At 33.1% G+C, this 17,099-nt stretch overlaps 7 protein-coding genes and 1 non-coding gene across 8 annotated transcripts; 3 read left to right on the forward strand and 5 right to left on the reverse strand.

Moving 5' to 3' along the window:
- The first annotated feature begins 225 nt into the window (after positions 1 to 225).
- NDAI0Dtrna7E lies at positions 226 to 297 on the forward strand. Its single transcript has one exon. It is a non-coding gene; the product is annotated as a tRNA-Glu (tRNA).
- A 160-nt stretch (positions 298 to 457) lies between these two features.
- Positions 458 to 1,720, reverse strand: AME1 (Ame1p; the record flags this gene model as incomplete). Its single annotated transcript, XM_003669587.1, has 1 exon — positions 458 to 1,720. One exon carries the CDS (start codon positions 1,718 to 1,720, stop codon positions 458 to 460), a length of 1,263 nt encoding a protein of 420 aa, XP_003669635.1.
- A 362-nt stretch (positions 1,721 to 2,082) lies between these two features.
- On the reverse strand, positions 2,083 to 3,288 carry TSR3 (ribosome biogenesis protein TSR3; the record flags this gene model as incomplete). Its single annotated transcript, XM_003669588.1, has 1 exon — positions 2,083 to 3,288. The coding sequence occupies one exon, from the start codon at positions 3,286 to 3,288 to the stop codon at positions 2,083 to 2,085; it is 1,206 nt and encodes a 401-aa protein (XP_003669636.1).
- A 959-nt stretch (positions 3,289 to 4,247) lies between these two features.
- NDAI0D00800 (uncharacterized protein) lies at positions 4,248 to 7,829 on the forward strand (the record flags this gene model as incomplete). The annotated part of the gene is made up of 1 exon (XM_003669589.1): positions 4,248 to 7,829. One exon carries the CDS (start codon positions 4,248 to 4,250, stop codon positions 7,827 to 7,829), a length of 3,582 nt encoding a protein of 1,193 aa, XP_003669637.1.
- A 215-nt stretch (positions 7,830 to 8,044) lies between these two features.
- On the reverse strand, positions 8,045 to 9,094 carry SGT2 (Sgt2p; the record flags this gene model as incomplete). The annotated part of the gene is made up of 1 exon (XM_003669590.1): positions 8,045 to 9,094. One exon carries the CDS (start codon positions 9,092 to 9,094, stop codon positions 8,045 to 8,047), a length of 1,050 nt encoding a protein of 349 aa, XP_003669638.1.
- Positions 9,095 to 9,672: 578 nt separating this feature from the next.
- NDAI0D00820 (sugar porter family MFS transporter) lies at positions 9,673 to 11,361 on the reverse strand (the record flags this gene model as incomplete). Its single annotated transcript, XM_003669591.1, has 1 exon — positions 9,673 to 11,361. One exon carries the CDS (start codon positions 11,359 to 11,361, stop codon positions 9,673 to 9,675), a length of 1,689 nt encoding a protein of 562 aa, XP_003669639.1.
- A 3,109-nt stretch (positions 11,362 to 14,470) lies between these two features.
- Positions 14,471 to 15,595, reverse strand: NDAI0D00830 (pirin family protein; the record flags this gene model as incomplete). Its single annotated transcript, XM_003669592.1, has 1 exon — positions 14,471 to 15,595. One exon carries the CDS (start codon positions 15,593 to 15,595, stop codon positions 14,471 to 14,473), a length of 1,125 nt encoding a protein of 374 aa, XP_003669640.1.
- A 715-nt stretch (positions 15,596 to 16,310) lies between these two features.
- YPT7 (Rab family GTPase YPT7) lies at positions 16,311 to 16,937 on the forward strand (the record flags this gene model as incomplete). The annotated part of the gene is made up of 1 exon (XM_003669593.1): positions 16,311 to 16,937. One exon carries the CDS (start codon positions 16,311 to 16,313, stop codon positions 16,935 to 16,937), a length of 627 nt encoding a protein of 208 aa, XP_003669641.1.
- Between the last annotated feature and the right edge of the window lie 162 nt (positions 16,938 to 17,099).

Consider the following 17,099-nt stretch of genomic DNA (forward strand, 5'->3'; position numbering starts at 1 on the left):
GATATACTGGATGATTTATTAATAAAAGTATTTACCATATGTATCAATCAATAGTAACTAACTAGATGATAGTCATTGACTGATGGATGACACAGATCTGTGATTAATCTCTTCAATATTCTTAGTTTAGTTCCCTTATTGTCTTAGAGTACCTTTTTTCAACAGCACCTGCCTGTTATTCTTAGACCTATCCTATTGAAAATGTTAAACAAATATCGAATTTCATCCGATATAGTGTAACGGCTATCACATCACGCTTTCACCGTGGAGACCGGGGTTCGACTCCCCGTATCGGAGTAAGTTTTAACATTTTTTTATTCCCCTTTGTGTCAATACCAGATGTAACTCTCTCGAAAAAGGTCTAGTTTCTGCTTAGAACAATGTTTCGTCTCTGTTTTTTTTTTCTAAAAGAATGATTATATGTACGAAATATGAATCTTATTATTTAGAGAGCACATTAATGCGAGCTATGGGTTTTAAAAATATCACCGAGTAAAGACTGTTGTTGATGTTCTGCTTGTTCCTCTTCACGATCGTCATCAACTTCATTATTTCTTGAAGATGGAACAATTTCATTGATATTTGGATTTCCTAACATGTTTGATAATTCCTGAAGTTTCTTATTTAGTTGAAATTTGTCATTATCATCTTTATCACTCATAGATTTTAAATAGTTCTCTTCATGCATCTCATTTTGTTGTTGTTTGTTGTTGCCGCTCGCACCATCATCATTCCGTTCTAAATCTTTCAATTCCTTCTTAATAATGTTTAGTTCCGATGATATACTTTCCTTCTTATTTTGTATAGCTGATATCTTGTTGCAAAGTTCATTATTTGCCAAATTGATATCAAAGATATCATCTAAATCATTTTCTATCATATCAGTCAATTTTTGGAAAATTTTCAAATCTAATTTATACATCATTTTCTTAATTTTATTGTGATCATTCATTTTAAAATCTTTGATAGCTTGCATGACTAAATTATCCTGAAAAAGGTTTTTAAATAAATCTTTGAAGATGCCAATTGATGTCATTGACATATTTGACACTAATAATTCATCTATGTTTTTACAATCTTGAAATTGGAAAGATGATTCAAAGGGATTTGTGTTCTTCTTGTTATTATTTAGATTTTTTCTTTTGTTTGGTGCTATACTTTTCTTATAATTATCAAATGCTGGTAAATAATGTGAATCACGAGTTAAATCTACATCAAAGTTATCAACATCACGGTTGTAATTATTAACTTTTTTCTCTTTAAGTGGGTTATGAGCATCGAATAATGGCTGAAATTGATGTTTGTTTATTATACTTGGAGGGTCTTCAGGTATGTTATCTTCATAAATTGAAATATCAGTACCAACAGAAGGAAGTATCGCATCATTTAATTGAAGAGATTCTTTTGTTAATATATTATTCTGAACATTGAGATCACTCTGTTGTGACAATTTCGATGGATTGTTTTGTTTAGATATTCGAAAATTAGAAGGGAGTGGTAATTTTCTTTTCGGCGTTCTAATAACAATAATATTATCCTCATCTACAGTTTTTCTTAAATGGGATCCTCGTTGTCGGAGTAAAAGTTTAATGTTTCTTTCTGTATCCATATCCCAAACGTAATTTAGACGTGGGAATTCTTCTTCTTCATTGTCTTCCATAGTTTGTACAGAGGCAGCAGCAGCAGCAGCAGCAGCAGCAGATGTTGTCTCCGTTTCCATTTGAGATAACAATATTATGCAGTTATACTCTTAATGGTATCGTTATATAGAGCTCGAATAATCTAGAACAAATTGCGCCCTCCTCCTCCTTCCAATTCATTGGATTTTCTTTTGAAAATATAAACCCTTGAATAAAATGTTTAATGTTAGATCTATAGATAATCTTATTCTTTATTATTGTTTGCTTGCTATAAATTTCCATAAAAAAAACATTCGCGAAAATGTTCTCTTGCGCGACACATTTTTTTTAACGTTTTTTGTTTGACATTTTTAGTTTTTAAACAATTTCTATTTATCTATAAATGAATGAATGATTTTGAGTATAGAATGACAAGGGCAAGAGCAAGAGATAGCTAGGAGGTTCATTCTATAATATTACCAAGACTATCATATCGTAGTTCAATTCCTTCCTCCTTCTCTTCTTCTTCCTCTTCTTCACTTTCTATGATATTCCCTAGATTATCGTATCTTATTTCTTTCTCCTCTTCTGAAAGATACTCTTCATCTGTGTCTTCTATTACGTTTCCTAGATTATCATATCTCAACTCTTTATTCCTGGTTATGTGCTCTCCCCCATCTTCTTCTTCGTCATATTCTTCCTCTTCCTCCTCATCTTCATCGGATATATTCATGGATCGTAGGTTGGCGTCTAATCTATTAGTGTTCCCCATCATCCATATATCAGTTTCTTGCGCTTGTAATTTCCTTTCTGTAGCTTCTTGTTCAATCTTATCCAGCCATTCCTCTTGTGCAGCTTTAACTGAATCTGAATCAGTACATTTGGAATATAATTCAAATAATTCCTCATTCAATTTTAAGAAATTCAACCCCCAAGAAAAATTTGATAATAAATCACTTGCCCAATCTGATCTTCCAATGATTGCAAAGCATGCAGCTAACGCTTCTACACAATTTAACTTCCATGGTCTACCATAATTAACTTGATTTGCCGCAACAAGGTAAGGTAATAATCTTTCGTTTTTCCCGCCATTCCCACCATTCAATTTACTAAATGGTATTTCATCAAGACGTGCCCAAGAACATTCTACCACAGCAGCTCCAAATTCTTTAATAATATCTGCATCATCAGGTGACACAACTTTTTTCCCATTTGGTGAGATGATCAAACCTTGGAATCGTTGACCTATTTTCAACGATTTAATCAAACCTAATCTTTCTAATTTCTTACCACTACAACGTTTTGGATCACAATGATCAAAATCCCACATCCCAAGTTTCACAGGGATTTTCTTCACACTATGAATTTCGTCTATACCATCATCATTGTCATTTACCATTTGTGTCGATGTGAAATCATTATGTTTCTTCATTTCCATATTTTTATGATTATGTCTTGAACTATGACCATTGGCACCACGATGAGCTCGAGGATTCTTAGGACCATCATCTCTACTCTTATTTTTACCTTTACCCATTTTAATTGTTATAAATATATGTTCTTCTTCCGTACCGTCTCCTCTCGTCTTCGTTTGTCGTAAATTAGGTAAGGATAGACGTATTTCTTGGTCTATAATTATCACTCTTCGCAGTGGGTGATGGTACATCATCTGAACTTCAAAAGGTTATTACAGTGCTCTCACTCTTGTCTCTCTGTCTCCTTCTAAAACTTTTCACTATTACATCGTTGGGGTTACCCGCTGAGAGACACACACACACACACACACTCTCTCTCTAACTATACATGCACTTCCATATAAGAACTGTTATGCTTATACTCTAACTCTGTGCATCCCTGTACCTGAATAGATTAATTGCACCAGAAACTACTACTAATGTGTATCGGAATTGCTTACTTATTGGTATTCGTTACGACAAAAGGAACAAAAAAAAATATTATACGTAGAAGAGCTCATACACGATAATAAAGAAGAGAGTAAACCTTTCAGTAGCATTCCTTGGCTGAATTTTTTTGGAAGAAATCCCATTGTCATATTTTTTTAAAAAGGAAGAATACTTGAACTTCTATCCATTTTCTTTAGGCTAGCTTTTTTATTCTGTGCCATTTTGTATTTGTCTTTGTCTTTGTCTTTCTCTTGATGGGAAAGCAAATATACAAAGAAATGAACACTAGTTATCAAGTTAGCAATTTATCTATGTTTCATACGCCTGTGTATTAGTTGCATCCTTTGAAGTCAATGTTCTTCTTCTCTTACTTATTGGACACAAATCGTACAGAACAAATAGCCGCCAACGTAGGTAGGGCTAAAAAAAGGAAACACTCCCCAAATTACAACTCTAAACAAAATTCAAGATATTTAAAAATAAAAACAGTAAGTACCCTAATATTTGTTGCTTTAGCACCCTTTCCTCATTTTAACCCTAAAAGGTTAAAATTAGAACCCCGGAATTCAAAAAGTGTATGGTATTTAAATTTAGAACAAAAGAAGAGATGAAGAAGAAGAACAATGGGAATCCCAAATAAACATGGTAAAACACATCGAAAAATACCATTCCTAGTTATCCTAAGCATTACCGCATCATAATAGAACATTATCTGAGATGAGTAATGTCTCAATACCATCTTCCTACTTTATTGAACCCACTATTAAATGCCGTTTTCAATTGTCCTGATCCATCACATTCTCCCTTTAAAAAATTATTCACTACTTTGAAAAATCAACAATTTATATTATTGGTACCACCTACTTCTACATTATTGAATTATACAGATTCTTATTACAAACTTTCCTTAAATGAATTATGTTATCATAACTCGGACTTCCTCGGATCCCACATATTAACATGGTCAAACGCTATTGACAGTAATAAAGATTCAACAACAACAAATGACGATGAAGAATTCGATAATTTAAATGGTAATAAATTCATCATAAAATGGAAACATAATATAATATTCACAAGGGGAAACTTCTCGAATGATCAACGATTTAAAATCTTGAAAATTCATCCATTAACGAATTTTAATGATTATTTTCATGGCTCCAAGGAATTTTTTTTGATTTTCATTGATAAACCAATAACTGTATCATCTTTAATTGCGAATGATTCCCTAAAATGTTTACTTCCTAATACCAGGGATTTGAAATCACAAGAGAAAGAAACTCCCTTAGTTCAAGATTTATCACAACAATCTAAATCATCATTTGAAAATGATTTAAATAAAAATGAAGCATGGAATTTGAAATTTGGAATCCTATCCAATAATTATAAAATAGAATCATCAGAATTGGAACCAAACCATAAATTGTTTAGAGAACTTGTCAATGAAGCATTCATTGAAATTGATTCAAAGAAATTTTTCCAAAAGAAAAAAAATTTCACCTCTGATCAATTATTCCAATTAACTCATGATTATATGGAACGTCACTTATACGATGAAATATGGTCACGTATATGGAAAATGATGATGAACTCGGTAAAAAATTATGCCGATGATCAAAAGGCACAGCATTTAATCAAGCATTTCTCCATAGTGGAAATTGATCCAAATTTTTATGATATTTTCCCTTTAAAATTTGTCCCAATGTTAGAAAAAAATTTAAAACATTCAGTAACATGTATAAATAAATTGAAATCAACTAAATCCTATACTGAAAAATCAACAATCTTAATTGAATCTTTACAAATTATAACGGATAGTAATACTGGCGGCGAAGAAAGCAAAGATAAGAATAAATCAGGTTACCTTATTGATGCAGATAATTTATTAAATTTATTAACTTTGGTAATACTTCAATCGAACATAACACTTCATGATTTGAAAGCAAATTTATACTATCTCAAATACTTTAGTACCGATGAATCATCATCAAGTTTTGGTATATTAAATTATACTATAGCCACTTTCCATATGGTCAGTCATGTATTAGAAAATGTTATAGATTGGGATCGTCTCAAAGAAAAATCTGATCTGATTGAGGAGTTAATCATGACAGATGATTTATCAACGTTATCTAGTACCTTCGAGAATGATAAGAAGACTTTATTAATGTACAGAAATTCGAATGGAGAATCACTTTTAGCGTTAAGCATTATAAACAAACAAAATAAGAAATTTACACAATATCTAATAGAGTATGAGGATATATTAAATATGGATATTATTTCAAACGATCAATCCATGGATTCATCAACTTTATTATTACAAGCTATACGATCGAATAATTTTGAAGCTGCTATTATTCTCGTCAAGCTATTATTCCAAAATTGTCGAAATCAAAAGGAACTTATTTCATATATTAATCAAGTGGATATTCATAATAGAAATATTGGTCATTACTTAGTCATCAATTTAACCATTTTGAAAATTATTGGTCAATTTATAAATTGGAAACAAAAAGATGTTAACGGTAGAACACCTTTGTTTACAATATTTAGAAGCTACGATCAATCTAATTATGATGAACTTGTTTGTCAAGTATTCCAAATAGCCATTAAATGGTATGCTGCAAATAATTTGAAATTTCAAATGAACGATCATGATGATTCAAACGGTAATTCATTGTTACATATCCTACAAAATAATATTTCTATCCTTTTGGATTATGCTAAAGACCAAAATATCCCAATTAACTTGAATAAAATGAATTGCAAAGGTTTTACGCCATTAATGATGTATTTCAAATATAAACGTTATGACAATATAAGGATGATAATAAAGGAAGAAAAATTGATTTTCAACAAATTCCAATCCCCAAATTTTATTGATTGTTTTGATTATTCAGTGGATAGTTCCATCATGAATGATATTGGGGAATTTTTACTATCCAACGGACAATTATTTGGGAAAATAATAGTTTTATCTTTGAAAAAGCAAATGAGTACTGTACCATCTCTGCCGCGTGGGTTATATATTAATTATACCATACTAATAGATGAAGCTGATAAGTCCACGTTAACGAAAACCATGAAGTTCACCTCATTGGTCAAATTTCTAAAGATAATGAAGCGGAAATATGCCATTAGTTTCTTACCCCTTGATACATTATTGAATGAATCACAATCATTTCTAGATAAGAAAAGTAAAAATAATAATAATTTGAGGACAATCCCATTACGTTATATTGAAAAGTTAAGAATAAGAAGATTTTTGAAAAGATTAAATACATGTCTTGATGTATTATTACATTTTGATGATTCTACTATTGCTACGCCTTTATTATTATCTGAAACAGAATTATTGGAATGGATCTCTATAGAAGAATCAAAATTAAGACGAAGTTCAACAACGCCGTCGGCAAAATCCAAGCTTGAAAATGCTATGGGGGAAAAGAAGAAGAAAGAGTTGAAACCTGAAAATATTAATATAATTCAAAATTTCTTAAAATTCAATCTAAATGAATTAAACACAATATCAATGAACTTGAAAGTTTTAAGTAAACTAGTTATATTTATGAATCTAAAAACATTAGATATTCATGATGCACAAATCAGGTTTAATGGATTGGTAAAAGGTTTGAATAACAAAGAAGTTCCATCAATTATTGAGAAATCGTTCAATGTGATCGATTCATCAAGGTATGATGATGATAAGGGAGTATTATTGGAATCATTACATGAAGATATTTCTTTTTTTAATGAATGTACATTAAAACTAATTCATGATGTTGAAAATATTATCAAGATAAAGATCCCAAATTGGTGGAAACTTTACGGGGAGTTGTTAGAGTTGAATAAATATTATCATAAGAACTTCCCAAATTGTGTGGTGCACGCAAGACGAACTGACCTTTTATCAGGAAATAACGCCAATACCAATACTAATACTAATACTAATACTAATACTAATAGTCCTCAACGTCTTCATCATCATTCAGAGCACCAGAATAATTCTAATAATGGTGTATTTGCAAATTTGATTGAGAATCAAAAGAATAAATTAGAAAGGAAGACCTCTCATCATATTGACGAAACTATTAGCCTGCTTGAGTCATTAGGTAGTGGATTGTTGAATAAACATGAACATCTTGCAGAAGAATTAAATAGATATATGGAGTTCAAAAACAGGTTTTTTGGAAGAAATATAATGAAAAATTTTGTAGGAGAAGATATTAAATTATTAGAGGAACATGTCTTGGTGTTAAACGAGAATATGAATAAGAATAACGAAATGTTTTTAACATCATAGTGTAGACTTTATAACATTGATTTATATTGCAAAAAAGAGAGGGGCAGAAACAAAGAAAGGTTACTTTATAGACTAGATTATTTAATTTTCATTATAATTTTCACTGTATATACGAGAAATTTAAATTTCTACTATAGACTGAAGAATATTTTCTTTATCCTTTATCTACAAATATATATATAGATAGATATCAATAACAACTCATTTAGTTTTATCTATTGTTTATCTTGATTTTCTTCGGAAGGGTTTCCCTTAAACAAGTTGCTTGCCATATTTCTAATGGCAGGGTTATTCATTATATCGTTCATGTCAGTATTACCATTTTTGAAATTATTTGCTAAATCTCTCATGCTTGGATCAGACATCATAGATTGCACCTGTTGCATAGCATTAGGGTCAGACATTAGTTTTTGTGCAGTAGACATAAAATCAGGATTACTTAAGAGACTACCTAAACCACCACCCATACCAGCACCACCAAATAAGGAAGACATGTCTGGCATACCTCCTGCAAATGGATTAGGAGCATTTCCTTGGGCTGACTCATTAGTTTGTTGTTGTCCTTGTCCTTGTTCTGGTGTCTTTGACTTTTCCACGTTCATTGATTCTTCAACTCTCTTCTTTGCAGTCTCATAATCTCTCTTCATACCTGCAGTGGCGTTATCACCTTCGATGTCTAAAACTTTTTTATATGATTCTAGAGCTTCTTCATGTTTACCTAATCCATACTTCGCGAATGCTAACCTTGAATAACCCTTTGAGTAGGATGGATCAATCTTGATAGCAGATTCAGCATCTTTAATAGCTTCTTCAAATTCCTTGAGAGATGAATGAGCAGCAGCTCTGTTAGCATAGTAGATGGCATTAGTAGGTAAAATCTTAATAGCTTCAGTATATTTTTCGACAGCCAAATGGAAATCTTTCATAGCCATAGCCTTATTACCTTCCAATTTGAAGGCTTCAGCATTAGCTTTAATTTCAGCATCTTCGACTGGAATATTGACTTCGACCGATTCTTCCTTTTCAATCGTGGTATTAGCAGTAGCGGTAGAAGTAGTGTTTAGGATATCAACTAAGGTCTTACCATTAAATTTGTTCTTTATAGTTTCTGGAACAACTTCACGATCAAATTCTAAAGCTTCAGAGATACAGTCCATGGCAACATTTAATGAGTCGGCATTATCTTCAGAAACTTCATTCTTTTCGATGATAGTGGATAAGAAATCAACAATAAGAGCACCGATATCTTTATTATTTAAGGACATTTTTTAAAGTGAGATTTTAGCTACTTGAGGGATGCTTATTATTTCTTTGAACTATATTGGTTACTTTGAAAGATGTTCCATATATATATATATGTATAGCTTAAGTCTATGTTTGTATAATGTTACTATTTCTTTAAGATTCCAAAGTTTTCTAAATACTGGACAAAATCCCACCCCAGGGTAACACACTATATTCAATGGGTGGCATCAAAATACTAAAAAAAGTGTCTCAAAATATGGCAAAAAGGAAGTTACTTTCATTAATAGATATATATGATGGTTTTAGGTCCATGAGTTCATGAAGTTATTAAGTATATTAACTGTGTTATTGAATCAAGTCTTTTTTGAACTATGCGATATGAAAAAAAAGATTCGTTTTGTTGAAAAATCATATAGATGTATTAGAATAAAAGATAGAAAAGTATATATACATATAAAGAGTTTATCACGGTTAAAAATTTAGATTAATATCATAAGAAGGAACCTTTTTTTTGTAACATGTCATTAGAATTATATTTTTGTTATTTTTGTTCGTGTGCTTAGTCATTAAGTAAAAGAGCATTAGCTTGCAACGATTATTAGTTCTTGCTGAACATTCTCTTGTAAATTGGCTTGTCATCAGTAGCTAAAGCTTCAGCGTTATAATCAGTTCCTCTTTGAGATGGTGGAACCCAAGAAGCAGATTTCCATGGTAAGACACCTTCTTCCCACATTAAATTGACATCTTCTAATTGTAACCCTTTAGTTTCTGGAACAAAAGCAAAGACATAGCAATAAGAAAACACTAAACAACCTAAAAAGACATATCCATAGTAGAAATTAATGGCACCAGTGATGAAAGGAGTAAAGAACCCAATACAGAAATTCCACATTTGGTTAGAAACAGTACCTAAAGCCATACCTTTAGCCTTAACTCTCAATGGGAAAGATTCCGAGATAATAACGAATGGAATAGGAGCCCAAGTAGTAGCGAAACAGAAAATGAAGAAACAAGAAAAGACAATCATAGTGTTACCAGCACCTTTGGAAGATGGTTGATCTTGACCATTAGGCCATAATTTAGTGACACCAACAGAGGCAAAGACAACCATACAACAAACCATACCAGCAGCACCCCATAATAAACAAGTACGACGACCATACTTATCAACAACGTATAAGGCAACAAAAGTGGAAGCAAAATTAACAATACCGAAAATAAGAGATGTTTGGAAAGAATCTTCTAGACCAACAGCTTTGAAAATAATAGTACCATAGTAAAAGAAATAGTTACATCCGGTTAATTGTTGTAAAGCTAGGACAATAACACCCATTAAAGTACGTTGTAAAACTTTGGTCTTAGTTTGGAATAATTCACTCCATGAGGCAGAACCAGCTGCTTGTTCAGCTTCCACGGCAATTTGAACCAATTCAATTTCTTGAATAGTAGCTGGATCATCAATGGTAACTTTGTTAGATTTAGCTACAGATCTTTTAGCTTCTTCAATTTGACCCTTTTCAACCAAATATCTTGGAGATTCTGGGACAATAAACATAGCACCAATCATAACTAAAGCCCAAGCGAAACATAACCCTAATGGGACTCTCCATTGAATTGAGTTATCGTAAGTCTTTGTACCGTAATTAGTACAGTAACCTAAGAACATACCGAAAGTGATCATTAATTGATAACAAGAGACTAAAGTACCTCTTAAATGTTTTGGAGAGATTTCAGAAATCAACATAGGAGACAAAACAGCAATGGTACCAGAACCTAAACCAGCGATAATTCTACCAATGAAGTATTGGTACCATTTGTCAATAGAAGCAATTTGAATGACAATACCGACGATATAGATGAAAACAGCAATGACAATACCCTTTCTACGACCAACAGTATCACCTAGACGACCTAAGACAACGGAACCAATAGCACAACCGACATTGAAAATGGAAACCAATAGACCAGTTCTGACTTTGGATAAGTATTTACTACCATCTGAATGGGAACTACCGAATCTATTGATATAATCTGAATGAGATAAGAACCCACCAATGGTACCGGTATCCCAACCTGAAATGAAACCACCGAAAGCGACCATTAAACACATGATACAGACGGAGAGGTAAGCAGAGGCGGGTTTTTTTGGAATTTCAATAATTTGTGAATCAATTTCATTGAAATCTTGAGAATCCTTTTTCATCTCTTGGAAACTTTGGCTGGAATGGACAGAGCCTGCGGTGGAAGAATGAACATCTTCTCCTGTTGGAGATTGACTATAATCCATTTTTCTTATTATTGTTTATTTGATTGTTTTGTTGTTGGATGGTCTTTTTGATATATGAATTAATAGAATTTGAAAGTAAAGATAAATTCGAAATTGTGATAACATAACAAAATTCGTCGAGTATTTATACTTTTCGAAAAACCTCGAGAATAGTATATTTCTTGCTATAATTTTCAAGTGAAAAAAAAGAAATCACTGCTGTCAAAATGACACTGTGACAGGTTCCTACGTCAAATCAATGTCAAGACGAATCAAGACAAAGAAAGAAGGAAAAACAAACAAAAAAAAATTATCATTATTTCTTGTTACCCCAGAAAAACAAATCGTGGATCATGTCCAAGTAACTCAAAGTGTTGTAGGGATTCTCTACTGGCTGCATATTTCTTGATAATAGTTTAGAAATGTGACAGGAATAAGTATCGAGGTATTGCTCTGGAAGGTGCTGACAGCCATATGACAAAAAAGAACCAGAAGCAGAAGCAGAATGTGGGCGGAGGGGAATCGTTTTTCGTGGGGTAAAAATCAGATTTTGCATGGGGCCCCGCCTGCGCTGGCTGTCTGTCTCCAGAAAGGAGTTTCTTTTTTCCTCGCAGGAAAAAGTCCTCTGGAAGGCCGGGCGGGGCGGCGGACATCTTTCCCCGGAGAGGGGCCACGGCAGGAAAAATTAAAACTAGATTCGGCGAAGTTCACAAAGTCCATTTGGAGGGGAAAAGTAAGGTTATTTGGTATTGTGTAGGCTCTATTGTTAAAGCTTAAGGAAGGGTCTTCTTTGATGTTGACGTTTATAGACAGCCGTGGACAAAACAAAAGCAAAATTTAAAGTAAAACAGTATGTAGAGACGCCCTTTCTTCTTCGAGTGTTCTTCGAAGGAAACCAAAAATAGATGCGGGGAAGCCTTGTGGAAGTTTCCAGCTGCGAGGCACCAGCATACTGTAGCGTACGCAGAAGTACAACATTTTCATTGTACGAGCGAGCAATCTTGGGAAGCAGAGGAAGATCAACCCATATACATTACTTCTCCTCTCCAGGTAATGTTTACCATTGATGCCTCACCCTTAAGAGACAAGTAGAACTGTACGAGGACTTTCAAGGGATATCGGAATGGGTGCTTGCTCGAAATGTTTTATACAGAGAAACTCGAACGTAACGCTATCTAGGATGTATTCTTTCCTCTTGCAAATAAAATTTCGGCGAAACCTCAATAAATGGGCCGAGTTGGGTGTAAAGATATTTTGCTGAGACAAAAGAAAAGAAAAGAAAGTGCACATACGGTGAGAAGAATTTCAGTAGTACTCTGTGCAAAATTTCTTTTAAAAATATTAGAATCACACGATTATGAGACTGGGCACGCGTGGCACGGCATCTTTCGTTAATTGAGAATGTAGATTGGTGGCCAGGTTCATTTTTTGCTGATGTAGACCATAGACCACCGACCACTTTTGAGTTTCCTCTTTCTGATATAAACAAAAAGCCGGTACGAAAGGCAACCCAATAGCTTATCCCTTCCGTATGTACCTTAGTTAATTATGAAAAGACTAATTTTTAAACACTTTCGTAGATATCCACGTACTTACATATGCATATTTGCGGGGCTAGAAAAAGAAACATCTTAAAGAACTCTCTCTTGTTCATGAACAACCTCATGATGGTTCCTGCAGAATTAAATTTCAGTCAAGAAACCAATTCTATATGAAGACGTGTTTTAACCTATAGATCTGTGGGCCTTTTTTAGCTAGTGCACATGTGGGTACAATGAACATTCGAAAGAGATAGAGGAATGCAATGGATGGGTAGCAGCACGGAAATTAGCCAAATGGAATTGAGAAGTCATGCAACAGCATATGTAGCATAGACTAGAGTAGTTTTGTTCAGACAAAGAATATGTATTACACCTTAAACCATATAGCATATATCGGAACATCCATTTAATTTTTTGAATCCCTAGGACAACATAGATTGTAGTTATCTTCTGAGTCCTGACCTTATTTTATCAACCCAGGAATTTTAAAATAATGAACTATTAGTTTTACAGTAACTCGAACTCCTTCTTAAGGAATGCAATTGTTAGACCAAAATGTTAAACCTGAAAATAGCAAGAGAATCTGCTTCTGAACTTCTTTAATGTTTTTATGTCACACAGTCTAGGACTATACTGCAACGTTTTGGTATCTCTTTGAATGAATATCTGACCAGGTATTTATACTAATCAAATGGCTCTATGACGTTCATTTAATTACCAGGAACAGTTTATGTCGGGAGTATACCCTATATATAGTGCCTAGGCAGTTAACACAGACTTTTCGAACAGTTGGAACCAAATTAATCAGCAGAATACGGCATTATATCTATGTCATAATATCACCGACAATAATTATGATTATGATTATGAAGACCGAGCGGTGATTATATAAAATGCAGATGATTTTCATGATTTCTCGGGCAAGAGTCTTGTGCCATGAATTTGATAACCCTTCATGGTACGACGGAGATGTTTCTTAGAAGGATAATATTTATTTAATAATTATTATACAACCTGATTACCTTCAAAGTTAATGGCAATTAGGAGAAACAGAAGTAATTAGTATTAAAGACACTATAAACAGGACTGTTTGTAGTTAGGACTGTTTCTATATCCTCTAAGCTTTGGTGTACTGATATGGTTGCTTTATTATTATCTGAAAAAACATTTATTTCCAAATTTGCTTCCTTAAAAAATTAAATTCTATTTCTAAAAACTACCAGTCCAACTTTATTTTTTTCGAGACGGGCCTGGAAAGAACATGTAGTGTCATAGTCCAAAATATTTCGAGATTGTTTTTTGTGCCTTCTTTGACTTTTCTTTGGGTCATATTACTCTAAACAAAATAATAGTTGTTGCCTCAAATCGCCTGTACATATGTGGGTATAAATTTAAGTCAATAAATTCTACATGGCCCTTGGAAGACTTGTGAACGGATAAGTTGTTGGAGTTAAGAAGATTGAGACTGACAAGACGCGAATCCAACCATAGGATGATAAAAATCTTTTACGTAGATATATAGTCTACATGATGAAGTATACTTATTTTAGTGATCTTTTAAGTTAAAGAAAAGCATATTATATTTTCATTTAATTTAATAGTGCATTTGCAGTATCCTCGTCTATACCATCAGCAATAGAAGATCTCCAGTTAACAGCTCTTTCAAAACCATTTATACCTTGCTGATAATTCTCAAAAACCTTGTATAAATCTTCTCTAGTAGTTTCAACGAATGGGCCATGTTGAACAAGTGGTTGATCTAAGATTTTACCTCCAATAATGGCAAACTCAGTATCATTGGTTGCAGATTGTCCCTTTATGGAATGACCATCAACATTGAAGAAAACAGCCGTATTTTGCTTGAAAATTTGATCATCGATAACTACAGCTCCCTTCATGACATATAAAAACACATTAAAATCATCAGGAACACTTTGCTTGAATTCCACACCTGCCTTATCAGATATATAATGATAGAAATGAATTGGAGTATAAGCCAAGTCTCTAACAGAGTCCACACCATATGCATTCCCACTAATAACTTTCACGGTCATATGTTTCTCATCATCGGTATGAACAATAGGTATTTCATTTTTCCTTAAATTTCTATATCTTGGTTCACAATTTTTCAATTCTCTTGGTAAATCTACCCACAATTGTAGTCCAATCCCAGGTCTCCCATCTTTCATCAAGACAGGCATTTCAGAATGAACAATACCTTTCCCAGCAGTCATGAATTGTAAATCACCAGGACGTAATACACCTTTGGACCCAGTGAAATCCTCATGAGCAATCATCCCATCTAAGATGTATGTGATAGTTTCTTGACCATGGTGAGGATGGTCAGGAAACCCTTGTTCTGGTGGAGTTACTTTGAAATGATCTAACATTAAGAATGGTGGGAAACGAGGCATTTCGTTCGTTCCTATGGCTCTCCTTACACGGGCTCCTACACCTTCTGATTGTTCATCTGGAATAAAGTATTTCAATATGGTACGGGCATCATCAGTAGTAGCAATACGTGCAATATCTTCGTTTACAATGTTCTTATTCGTAAATACTTGCTGATGCTGCTGTGGTTGTTGTTCTTTTGTTTTGGACATTGATATGGAAAATATTAGTGGAACTAAGAACAATAATAATGTTGCTAAAAATTTGAAATATCTGTAAAATGGTTTTTTAGTTTTAGGAGTTGGTGGAATGGGTTCCGACATGAATAAAGGATGTATGATTTTATTGAAGTGGTTGTGGTTTCACTAACTAGTGTGTGTTATAAGTTTCAACGTAGAGGAGAAATTTTCTTTACAAGAAAGAACTAACTCGAATGAAAGCATTAGTAGTTTTTATAGATTCAGTTTGAAATACAGATATCAATACGTATATGACTTGCACTTGATATGATAGATATCAGATAAGACGTAGTCTATATTACCAATATCTTGCAAAACAGGGTATTAGCTAACGCTAAGTAAACTATAGATGATTAATGGAAGATTATATAATATATTGGTAATTTTTTCACCTTTAAAAGTCCGATAGTTATACTAAGACCTGAACCTAAATTGGTAGGGCTTGTTAAACAATTCAGGGTTCGATTTGGTGTACACTTTAAAGCCCTATGTTTGTTAGGGGTACTATGTAGTATTACCCGGATTATAAATCTAAGTCAGCCCTCTTCAATCAAACCCTGTACTATATTAAAACCCTAAATTACAACCCTATTTTCAACATTGTTAATGCAACTTCTTAAAGTTTTTGTATTGCAAAGATTGTCACCAAAAGATTAGTTGCTCATTCGAATCGAATAGAAGAGCAAAGAGATAACATACTTTAACTATCCCTCCTCTAAGATAGATCAGTTGTTAGTTTCTCTGATCTATTTCTAGAAAGTCAGCTGCTAAACACTCAGTAATATATACAAGAAATACAATGTCGTCAAGAAAGAAGAATATCCTTAAAGTCATCATATTAGGTGATTCGGGTGTCGGTAAGACATCATTAATGCATAGATATGTCAATGATAAATACTCTCAACAATATAAAGCTACCATTGGAGCTGATTTCCTTACGAAAGAGGTCACAATAGATGATGATAAGATTGCTACTATGCAAGTATGGGATACTGCGGGTCAAGAAAGATTCCAATCATTAGGTGTAGCATTTTACAGAGGTGCAGATTGTTGCGTCCTTGTATACGATGTTACCAATGCTAAGTCTTTTGAAAATATCAAATCTTGGAGGGATGAGTTTTTAATCCACGCAAACATTTCCACTCCAGAAACTTTCCCCTTTGTTATCTTAGGGAATAAGATTGATGTAGAGGAATCGAAAAAAATTGTTAGTTCTAACTCTGCTACTGAATTAGCAAAGAGTTTAGGTGATATTCCTTTGTTTTTCACTAGTGCTAAGGATTCGATAAATATTGAAAACGCCTTTGAAGAAATTGCCCGTAGTGCTTTACAACAAAATCAAAATGATGTTGACGCATTTGATGAAGATTTTAATGATGCTATAAATATTCGATTGGATGGTGAGCCCAATTCCTGTAGCTGTTAGACAGAAAAAAAGTAGTGTAATCTAGAATATATATAGTAAAACCTAATAGTATTATTTTATTTCCTTAAAGAAATTATCAGCATCAAGTACGAGAGAGTTATATAAGCTAGTGAAAAACATTTATGAAATGCAAATGGATGATAAATGTATATAAATGTATAT

The sequence above is a fragment of the Naumovozyma dairenensis genome, chromosome 4, assembly GCF_000227115.2.
Source record: "Naumovozyma dairenensis CBS 421 chromosome 4, complete genome".
Lineage (NCBI taxonomy): Eukaryota > Fungi > Ascomycota > Saccharomycetes > Saccharomycetales > Saccharomycetaceae > Naumovozyma > Naumovozyma dairenensis.